Source organism: Hevea brasiliensis, chromosome 5 (assembly GCF_030052815.1).
Source record: "Hevea brasiliensis isolate MT/VB/25A 57/8 chromosome 5, ASM3005281v1, whole genome shotgun sequence".
Classification (NCBI taxonomy): Eukaryota; Viridiplantae; Streptophyta; class Magnoliopsida; order Malpighiales; family Euphorbiaceae; genus Hevea; species Hevea brasiliensis.
In genome coordinates this window covers 49,672,225-49,684,511 of record NC_079497.1, presented here as the reverse complement: position 1 = coordinate 49,684,511, position 12,287 = coordinate 49,672,225, and the positions used below count along the sequence as shown (strand labels likewise).

Genomic DNA, 12,287 nt, shown 5'->3' with positions numbered 1-12,287 from the left:
CGCCACTTTGAGGGTTTTCATCTCTTCTTCTTCATCTCTTATCAATTCAAAGAGATTAGCCATCAATCTCTTGAATTAAGAACACTAGAAATTGTTTCTAGTGTCCTGTTTACATCTTTAATCTCTTAAAAGGCAGAACTTGATTTTCTAATTAATAGAAAAAGCTTTAGAAGCTATTCAAGGGCTGCCATAGGTGTTCTTGGTGTGGACAAGCTAGAGGGACAACATCTGGTGTCCTGAAGACGAATCTCAAAGGCGCAGACAAGCTGCAGTGCATCAAGAGGTTAGTGTAATCGTTCTTGATTTAATCTAGGGTTCTAAAATTAATCTGATTAATTTTAAAATCTTAAATGGCAAATACAGATCCAAAAACATATTAAAAGAGTTTTAATATGTTGTTTATCATTGAAATCAAATAGATAAAAATAAATCTTGCATGATGCATGTGACCCTAGGTGAAAATTTTTGAATTCAATGGTATAAACTTGTGTTTTTCATGCTTCCGTTCCTTCAACCTTAAGGAACACTTTGTCGCCAACTGCATATTCTATTTCTTTTCTCTTCAGGTCGGCATAAGATTTCTGTCTGTCTGAGGCAACCTTCAGATTGGCATTGATTAGTTTTACTTTCTCCTCAGTCTGTTTCACCAAGTCTGGCCCTACCAGTTTGGGGGGAGAAAGGTCCCTTAGGCAAATCCCACATCGGCAAAGCACGGAGATGGTCTTGGGCTCAAAAAGTAATGATATATAAAATGGGGAAATTAATCACTAGAGGCGCCTTTTGGTGGAATGGCCTGGAGAGTTGGAAGAACTCCAGGGTTAAGCGTGCTCGCTTGAGAGAAATCCTAGGATGGGTGACCTCCTGGGAAGTTCTCCATTCCACCTATGGGACAAAACCGTGAGGCTTATGGCCAAAGCGGACAATTCCTCTAGTGGTTGATTCTCGATCGTTACAATTGGTATCAGAGCCGCTCGCGTGTCCTCTTGGGCTATGGTGGGGCAAACCTCAGCGAGGACGCTGAGTCACGAAAGGGGGGGAGAAAGGTCCCTTAGGCAAATCCCACATCGGCAAAGCACGGAGATGGTCTTGGGCTTAAAAAGTAATGATATATAAAATAGGGAAATTAATCACTAGATGCGCCTTTTGGTGGAATGGCCTGGAGAGTTGGAAGAACTCCAGGGTTAAGCGTGCTTGCTTGAGAGAAATCCTAGGGTGGGTGACCTCCTGGGAAGTTCTCCATTCCACCTATGGGACAAAACCGTGAGGCTTATGGCCAAAGCGGACAATTCCTCTAGTGGTTGGTTCCCGATCGTTACAGTAGGGATTAGGTATGGATCCCAACTCGCAATGAACCACAGATGAGGCTGCAGAAAGTAATAGCCCCATTAGTGTAAGCAATAGAAACCCAAAAAATACTCCTCCACAAGCCTCAGCTGGCCCATCTAATCGAGGCCAGAATGCTTTATTTCAACAAATGACTGACTTCTTCAGACACATGATAGGGGCTATCCCACAGGCTTCATAGAGAAGCCTTCTAGAAAAACTTAGGAAGTATGGGGTAATAAATTTTTATGGCAAGAAGGATGATGATCCCTCCACTGCTGAATTATGGATGGAAAGGACAGAAAGAGTTCTACATCAGCTCCACTGCAAACCAGATCAGAGTTTAGAGTGTGCAGTATCCCTGTTACAAGAAGAGGCATACCAATGGTGGTTGACAGCAATTGATCATGCAGAAAAGGCGCAGCCTCTACTGGACATTACCTAGGATCTTTTCTTGATTGAATTCAGAAAGAATAACATCAGTTGACAGTATTTGGGAAGTAAGAGGAGGGATTTTATCCAATTGAGGCAGAGATAATTATCAATTATTGCGTATGAGAGAGAATTTATCAGACTCAGTAGATATGCTAGAGTGATAGTTGCCACTGAGGAGATCAGATGTAGGAGGTTTAAGGATAGCTTGAATGATTACCTCAGACTCTAGCTCATTAGAATGTATATAGACGACTTCTCCAGATTGGTGTTAGCTACTTTAAATATTGAAAGAGTTAAGGCAGAAGAATAAAGAAGAAAGAATAGAGATTAGAAGAGGGGACAAACGAGCAATATCTCCTCCAGTAATAAGAAGATGAGGGGACCTCAGAGTCAGACAACAACTCACAGTACTAAGCAAGGGACCCCATTTAGGTGTGGCCCATAATAATGGGGTTCCACTGCTAGTTCACCAGTTACTTCCTTCAGAAGACCAGTATTAGTACAATGTGATCATTATGGTCATTTCCACCCCAGGCACTTGTAGGAAAATGTCAAGGGCCTATTTCAAATGTGGGGCCACTGATCATTTTAAGAAAGATTGTCCTCAATTAAAGGGTACTGATGGACCACATACTCAGAAATAGACATCTACGCTCAGTACTCAAAGAGGCAGGAAGCCAGGCAAATCAAAGCCAGCTAGGACTAGTCAGAGAGGGGTATCAGAGGTCGTTAAAAATAGAGCCCCAGCCAGACCATATGCAATGAAAGCTAGAGAGGATCAAGATGCTCCTGATGTGATAGTTAGTAAATTTCTATTATTTGATGCTGTTCTATATGCATTGATTGATCTGGGATCCACACACTCTTATATCTACTCCACTACACCAAGTGAGAAGGGTATACATGCTGAATTATTACCACATGATATATTGGTAACTAATCCTATAGGACATAGTGTGACTGCAAACAAGGTGTATAGAGACTACCCTGTTCTGGTGCATGATAGGGAATTTCCTACTGACTTGATAGAATTACCCTTCCACGAATTTGATGTTATCCTGGGTATGGATTGGTTAGCTAAACATCAGGCTGTGTTTGATTGCAAATTGAAAAGGGTTGTATTGAAAGCTTTTGATAATTTTGATGTGTTTGTATATGGTGAGAGACAGAATTTATTGTCAAATGTGATTTCAACTATTACAGCTAGGAAACTAATTAGAAAGGGGTGTGAGGCATTTTTAGCACATGTCATAGACACTAGAAAAGACAGTTTGAATATTCAAGATATTCCTATAGTCAATGAATTTCAGGATGTATTTCCTCAAGAATTACTTGGGCAACCACCAGACGGGGAGGTAGAATTCTCAATTGATGTGTTCCCTAGTACTGCACCAATATTAATAACACCTTATAGAATGGCTCCCACCGAGTTGAAGGAGTTGAAATTATAGTTGAAAGACTTACTCAAAAAGGGGTTCATGCGCCCTAGTGTGTTACCTTGGGGAGCGCCAGTACTGTTTGAAAAAAAGAAAGATGGCACCCTTAGGCTATGCATTGACTACCGATAGTTAAATAAGGTGACAGTCAAGAAAAAATATCCTTTACCCTTGATTGGTGACTTGTTTCATTAGTTAAAAGGGACTGGGGTCTTCTCCAAAATTGATTTGAGATCCAGGTATTACCAGTTGAAGGTTAAGGAACTTGATGTTCCTAAGACTCCAATCAGAACTGGATATGGCCACTATGAATTTCTAGTGATGTCATTTGGGCTAACCAATGCCCCAGCTACCTTCATGGACATAATGAACTGATTTTTTAGACCCTATTTGGATCAATTTATAGTTATTTTCATTGAAGACGTACTGGTCTATTCTGAGACAAGAGAAGAACATGCTCAGCACCTTAGAATTGTATTATACATTTTAAGGGACAAGCAGTTGTATGCCAAATTAAGCAAGTGTGATTTTTGGTTGAATGAAGTTTCCTTCCTAGGCCACATTGTATCTTCAAAGGGTATAAAGGTAGATCCTAAAAAGATAGAAGCTATTCTGGAATGGAAGCCACCTAAGAATGTGACAGAAATTAGAAGTTTTCTAGGATTGGCTGGATACTACAGAAGATTTGTGAAGGGGTTTTCCATGATAGCTTCACCAATGACCAAATTGCTACATAAAGGTGTTAAGTTTGAATGGAAAGATAAGAGTTAGACTAGCTTTGATAAATTAAAAGCTATGCTTACAGAAGCTCCCATTCCAACACAGCCTACGCCGGGAAAGAATTTTGTAATTTATAGTGATGCCTTATTAAATGGACTCACCTGTGTGTTGATGCAAGAAGGTAAAGTGATAGCTTATGCTTCAAGACAACTGAAGCCATATGAAAGAAATTATCCTTGTAATACCCCTCACCCGTCTACAGTGTAGTCGAGCAAGGTGTGCTACATTCGGTGCCAAAGCACCCTATCTTATCTTACTTTATTCCTTTAATAATTTGGTTCTCGTTATATTTTAATATCAATTATTTTTTTAAAGAGAAACCAGTGGAGTTTCCCCTGTTTCTATTACCATTTGACGTGATTCACTATTCACCTGCTTGAAATTCAATAATATTTTCAAAATAAAATCTCATAATCATCTCATATTTCAATATCATCCATGTATTTCAATTCTCATATTCATTTCCATCCACTTTCCTTCATACTCCATTAACATATCAAAATTCTCATATTTCCATTAATTTACATAATTTGCAAACTAATTGAATAAATTTACAATTTACATGATATACAAATTAATTACATATAAACTAATCAATTTATTAATTTACATCACGTAAATATTACTTACAAATTCTTAGTTTACAATTCTTAGTTTATATTACAACATACAAAATATTTATAATATACAAAATACATAAAATAATTTATATGAGCCCTATCTACATGCATTGCTGAGGAGGTGACAGCCTTGAGTAATATCCACTGGGTTTTGCCTTCAGTACCTGCACGAAGGAAACAAATCCATCGCGCTAAGCATTTCTACTTAGTGGTGCAATAATATAACAAGAAATAATGTATACAAATAAAGAAAGAATCAAGCATTCTAAATATTCAAGTATCAATTTCATTTAAAATGACATTTCTAGTATTAACTATATTATATGTTAATTCGTTCCTCTTTGGAAGTACTGAGTTTATAGCCTTACAGTAATAATATTAAATATACATTATATTTTAGGAGTATTGTATTTGAGGTCTCTCTACGATTCTGCAAATTGTATTTTTGTTATGTTTCTATTGCTAATCTCCTTTTCACATTTTATTTAATACTTTCTAATGTTTTTAATTGCTAATATGCTTAAATAATTTCAATAATTTACACTGTCCAGGTAACATATGACAGGCTAACTAAATTAGATAACAGGTCGTTGGCACTGGACACCGCGGTGCCTCAGGCTATCATACCATAGGAAACAGAACGTCAACCACGTATGCAGTCAGTATGGCTAAAAAGCCATGATAACACATAATCGGGCATAAAAGTCATGAGTGCGGGCATAAAGCCATGAGTGCGGGCATAAAGCCATGAATATAGGAATAAAGCCTCTCGCAATACTACTAAAACAATACCCTATTGGCATGCCAATCTATCCAATCTGACACACGTGCCTAGACAATACATGGGCACATAGTACCATTAAGTGTTAATATATTTTGTTTTATTATTTCATTATTTCATTATAGGTTCCAATTATAATATATAACATTTCAATTTTTATTTCTAGCAGAAATATAAATTTCTAAAACATAATTCTATATAATTCATGCATTCATCATAATTTATACATTCATTTTCATCATTCATATGATCGCAATTCACATAAATTTTCCTTATGTCCCATTGTACTCAAAGTATATTTCTTGAATATTTGTACTTAACATGTAAGGTTACTATTCATTTGGTCATTTAAGTCAAAATATTGACTTTCTCATATATAATAGTTACATGAGTTTTAATCACATAGATTTACCACATTTTGGTTCTCAAAAGTGTTGGCATTAGTTGCCAATCCATATTTCTAACCAATGGAGAATAAATTAAAATTTCAGTTTTTGGGTACTAGAGTTCACTGTTCCATTAGGCCTTTCTACAGTAAGAATTTGGCCAAGTGTTCTTAATCAAAGTTATTCTTTATTGTGTCTAGTTACATTTCACTTTTTGAATCACCTCATTTGGAGTTCTCTAGCTCAAGTTATGGCTATTTCACCATAACTGGTCAGATTGCATTTACCCAGAATTTTTGGGCAATTTTTGGTTCTGCTAGATTCGGTAGTTCGAATTTGGCTAGCAATTTCATTTAGTTAAGTCCAGAATTTGAGTTTGTGTCCTACATGAAGGTTGTTCTAAATTGCCTCAGATTTTCATTGATATAAATTTCAGGTCAATTGGACCTTTCTACACTGAGTTATGACCAAATGAATGAACACTATTCATTTGGTCATTTTGCCCAGGTAGAATGTGTGTTACCCGAATTTGGTCAATTTTTAGGGTATCCTAAGTTTGTTTTCTGGACAGGTTTCCTTCATCAAAGTTGTGCCATTATGTGTCTAATTTCATGTCCAATTGGCCTTGCACCAATTTAATTTACACAACTCAAGTTATAGCTACCCAAACATGCTAGACTCACATCCAGACCTGCAGGTCACTCAAGGCAGCACACCCAACCTCAAATCCAAAGCTACAATTCACTTCAATTCCTCATTATACTCAGTCAAATGGTCACTAATTGACCATTAAAACTTCCATTCACCAACACATGAGCAAAACCCTAGGTTTTTCCCAAAACCTAACTCCACAATTTCAATTTGTTCAAACAATTCACATGCAAGTGTTCTAATCATCAAACCATATTTTATGGCATCAATGCACAATTATAATTCACTTGAATCATGGAAACCTTATAGAACCTTAGGGCTACCAAAATTTTAAAGGGACTTTAACATGCCTATTTTTCTTCCAATTTCACATTTTCTAGCTTAAATTGATGTTGTAATAAGGAATATAAGAAAAAGATAAACAAAAGTGGCACTAACCTCTTGAGTACAGAATTTTCTAAGCTCTAACTTCACTTTTTCCTCTTCAAATTACTTCCTCTAACTTGCCCAAGGTGTAAGATCAATTTTTCATGAAGAGATTATGAGGTTTTATGGTGTAGTTGGCTAGGATTTGAAGCTTGGGTGAGTGCATCAATGGAGGATTCTCTCTCTCTCTCTCTCTCTCTCTCTCTCTCTCTCTCTCTCTCTCTCTCTCTCTCTCTCTCTTTAGTTTGGCTATTTGAGAAGAAGAAGGCTACTGATTTTTTTGTTTTTATCTCATTTTTGTTTCATTTTTATCCCTTCAGTTAATTTGTTAAATTGTGATTGGGTGGGGGCATTTTAATGACATCATGTGATGTCATAATTCTTAATTTTCTTCATTTTCTTTCCTTTTCTTTTTTACTCATTTTTAATTAAATTTTTAGCAATATTTATTCACATTTTATGTCATAATAATTATTTACTTAACTGGACAAGTCGGCCAAAAATCATCTCTGAAGATGAAATTACCAAAATGCCCTCCGTTTGGCTTATCGAGTCAAAATCGTCTGTACCAATCTAAAAGTTTTTCTAAACATTTTCTTGGCATTCTAATGCTATGGAAACCTCAATGACTCTTCTCTGGAGTCCCAAAAATTATTTCATGAATTTTCTCTCGAGTTTAGGGCTTCTAACTGCGAAAACCTCAACTTCCCATTGGGTTACCTATCACTAGGGCACCGGCTCATTTAACTTAGTTATATTTTATTTCTAAAATTTTTTCTAAATTTTTCTTATTAATATTTGAGTTATTTATGACTCCTCACTCTAGTCTAATTATAGTTCTAGACATTCTAGCTATCCGGACAGACATTGGTCACCGGAACAGTCGAATGCACGGACTAGCTAAAGTGAAGGTGTTACGATTCTTCCCCTCTAACAAAAATTTCATCCTCAAAATTTACTCGGTGTAAATAATCGAGGAGCTGCTACTTCTTTATTTCTTCACCTTACCAGAGAAAACAGATCTGCATTAGTGTCACCTCGACTCATATGAATGCAATGCATGTTATGCACACAATGTTATTCTATCTATCAATGCCTAGGAACGCCTAAACCATGCTTTAATACCACTAAATGTAATACCCCTCACCCGTCTACAGTGTAGCCAAGCAAGGTGTGCTAATTCGGTGTCAGAGCACCATATCTTATCTTTCTTTATTCCTTTAATAATTTGGTTCTCGTTATATTTTCATATCAATTATTTTTCTAAGGAGAAACCAGCGGAGATTCCCCTACCATTTGACGTGATTTACTATTCACCTACTTGAAATTCAACAATATTTTCAAAATCAAATCTCATAATCATCTCATATTTCACTATCATCCATGTATTTCAATTCTCATATTCATTTCCATCCAATTTCCTTCATACTCCATTCACATATCAAAATTCTCATATTTCCATTAATTTATATAGTTTGCAAACTAATTAAATAAATTTACAATTTACATGATATACAAATTAATTACATATGAACTAATCAATTTATTAATTTACATCACATAAATATTACTTTGAAATTCTTAGTTTACAATTCTTAGTTTACATTACAACATACAAAATATTTATAATATACAAAATATATATAATGACTTATATGGACCCTATCTACATGCATTGCTGAGGAGGTGACAACCTTGAAACCTTCTGACACTTCTGCAGATCTGGACTTCAAAATCCCAGTCTAATATCCACTAGGTTTTGCCTTCAGTACCTGCGCGAAGGAAACAAATCCATTACGCTAAGCATTTCTGTTTAGTGGTGCAATAATATAACAAGAAATAATGTATACAAATAAAGAAAGAATCAAGCATTCTAAATATTCAAGTATCAATTTGATTTAAAATGACATTTCTAGTATTAACTATCTTATATGTTAATTCGTTCCTCTTTGGAAGTACTGAGTTTATAGCCTTACAGTAATAATATTCAATATACATTTTATTCTAGGAGTATTGTATTTGAGGTCTCTCTACAATTCTGCAAATTGTATTTTTATTATGTTTCTATTGCTAATCTTTTTTTCACATTTTATTTAATATTTTCTAATGTTTTTAATTGCTAATATGCTTAAATAATTTTAATAATTTACACTGCCCAGGTAACATATGACAGGCTGACTAAACTAGATAATGGGTCATTGGCACTGGACACCGCAGTGCCTCAGGTCGTTATACCATAAGACGCGGAAAGTCAACCACGTATGCAGTCACTATAGCTAAAAAGCCATGATAACACATAATCGGGCATAAAAGCCATGAGTGCGGGCATAAAGCCATGAGTGCAGGCATAAAGCCATGAATACAGGCATAAAGCCTCTCGCAGTGCTGCTAAAACAATACCCTATTGGCATGCCAATCTATCCAATCTGACACACATGTCTAGGCAATACATGGGCACATGGCACCATTAAGTGTTAATATATTTTGTTTTATTATTTCATTATTTCATTACAAGTTCCAATTATAATTTATAATATTTCCATTTTTATTTCTAGCAGAAATATAAATTTCTAAAACATAATTCTACATAATTCATGCATTCATCATAATTTATACATTCATTTTCATCATTCATATGATCGCAATACACATAAATTTTCCTTATGTCCCATTGTACTCAAAGTATATTTCTTGAATATTTGTACTTAACATGTAAGGTTACTATTCATTTAGTCATTTAAGTCAAAATATTGACTTTCTCATATATAATAGTTACATGAGTTTTAATCACATAGATTTACCACATTTTGGTTCCCAAAAGTGTTGGCATTAGTTTCCAATCCATATTTCCAACCAATGGAGAATAAATTAAAATTTCAGTTTTATTGCCTTTACCCAGAATTTCTGGGCAATTTTTGGTTCTGCCTGATTTGGTAGTCCAATTTTGGCTAGCAATTTCATTTAGTTAAGTCCATAATTTGAGTTTGTATTCTACACGAAAGTTGTTCTAAATTGCCTCATATTTCCATTAATATAAATTTCAGGTTAATTGGACCTTTTTACACTGAGTTATGACCAAAAGAATGAACACTATTCATTTGGTCATTTTGCCCAGGCAGAATGTGTGTTACCCAGATTTGGTCAATTTTTAGGGCATCGTAAGTTTGTTTCCTGGATAGGTTTCCTTCATCAAAGTTGTGCCATTATGTGTCTAATTTCATGCCAATTTTCCTTGTACCAATTGAACCTACACAACTGAAGTTATAGCTGCCCAAACATGTTGGACTCACATCCAGACCTGCAGGCCACTCATGGCAGCACACTCAACCTCAAATCTAAAGCTGCAATTCACTTCAATTCCTCATTATACTCAGTCAAATGGTCACTAATTGACCATTAAAACTTCCATTCACTAACACATGAGCAAAACCCTAGGTTTTTCCCAAACCCTAACTCTATAATTTCAATTTGTTCAAACAATTCACATGTAAGTGTTCTAATCATCAAACAATATTCTATGGCATCAATACACAATTATAATTCACTTGAATCATGGAAACCTTATAGAACCTTAGGGCTGCCGAAATTTTAAAGGGACTTCAACATGCCTATTTTTCTTCCAATTTCACATTTTATAGCTTAAATTGATGTTGTAACAAGGAATATAAGAAAAAAAATAAACAAAAGTGGCACTAACCTCTTGAGTGCAGAATTTTTCTAAGCTCTAACTTCACTTTTCCCTCTTCAAATTGCTGCCTCTAACTTGCCCAAGGTGTAAGATCAATTTTCGTGAAGAGGTTATGAGGTTTTATGGTGTAGTTGGCTAGGATTTGAAACTTGGGTGAGTGCATTAATGGAGGATTCTCTCTCTCTCTCTCTCTCTCTCTCTCTCTCTCTCTTTAGTTCGGATGTTTGAGAAGAAGAAGGCTACTGATTTTTTTGTTTTTATCTCATTTTTGTTTCATTTTTATCCCTTTAGTTAATTTTTTAAATTGTTATTGGGTGGGGGCATTTTAGTGACATCATGTGATGTCATAATTCCCAATTTCTTTTATTTTCTTTCCTTTTCTTTTCTACTCATTTTCAATTAAATTTTTAGCAATATTTATTCAAATTTTATGTCATAATAATTATTTTCTTAACTGGACAAGTTGGCCAAAAATCATCTCTGAAGACGAAATGACCAAAACGCCCTCCATTTGGCTTATCAAGCCAAAATCATCTGTATTGATCTAAAAGTTTTTCTAAACATTTTCTTGGCATTCTAATGCCATAGAAACCTCAATGACTCTTCTCTGGAGTCTTAAAAATTATTTCTTGAATTTTCTCTCGAGTTTAGGGCTTCTAGCTGCGAAAATCACAACTTCCTACTGGGTTACCCATCACTACGGCACCGACTCATTTAACTTAGTTGTATTTTTTTTCTAAAATTTTTTCTAAATTTTTCTTATTAATATTTGAGTTATTTATGACTCCTCACTCTAGTCTAATTATAATTCCAGACATTCTAGCTATCCGGACAGACATTGGTCACCGGAACAGTCGAATGCACGGACTAGCTAAAGTGAGGGTGTTATAATCCTACTGATGATCAAGAGCTAGTAGCCATCATCTTTGCTTTGAAAATATAGAGGCATCGCTTATATGGAGAAAAATGCTACATTTATACAGATCACAAAAGTCTAAAATACCTACCTTCACAAAAAAAAAAAACTAAATCCGAGATAGAAAAGATGGATGGAATTGCTTAAAGACTATGATTGCATAATAGATTACCATCCAGGAAAAGCCAATATAGTAGCTAATGCCCTCAGCCAAAAGTCATTGGCAGTTTTAAAGGTAATGAATGCTCATCTAAGGTTGAAAACTGATGGTGTGATTGTAGCTGAATTAAGGATTAAATCCAGTTTGATTCAACAGGTGCAAGATGCACAGAAAACAGATGAGGAGTTAATGGCAATAGTTAGTAAATCGTCAGATGAGAAGGAAGGCGAATATGTGGTAAAAAGAGATGGTTATTTGTATTACAAAGACAGACTCTGTGTGCCGAATGTAAGAGATTTGAAGCAGAACATCCTCAGAGAAGCACACACTTCTGCTTATGCTATGCATCCAGGCAGTAACAAAATGCACCAGGATCTGAAGATGCATTACTGGTAGCCTGGTATGAAGAAGGGCATAATAGAATATGTGTCTAAATGCATAACATGTCAGCAAGTAAATGCTGAACATCAAGTACCATCTGGTTTGCTACAACCACTCTTTATACTGGAGTGGAGATGAGAAAGGATTACCATGGACTTTGATACAAGCCTCCCTCATACACAGAGAAAGCATGATCAATATGGGTCATTGTGGATAGAGTAACCAAGTCAACCCATTTTCTTTCAGTTAGATAAAACTATTCATTAGATCAGCTTGCTAAATTATACATTAGTGAGATAGTCAA

At 35.4% G+C, this 12,287-nt stretch overlaps 1 protein-coding gene across 1 annotated transcript; it reads left to right on the top strand.

Moving 5' to 3' along the window:
- The first annotated feature begins 11,575 nt into the window (after nt 1-11,575).
- Nucleotides 11,576-11,998, top strand: LOC131180111 (uncharacterized). The gene has a single exon (XM_058147728.1). It carries the CDS (start codon nt 11,576-11,578, stop codon nt 11,996-11,998), a length of 423 nt encoding a protein of 140 aa, XP_058003711.1.
- The last annotated feature ends 289 nt before the right edge of the window (nt 11,999-12,287 follow it).

Coding starts and splice junctions, on each gene's coding strand:
- LOC131180111 (XM_058147728.1), top strand. CDS start 11,576: ATGGAATTGCTTAAAGACTATGATTGCATAATAGATTACCATCCAGGA.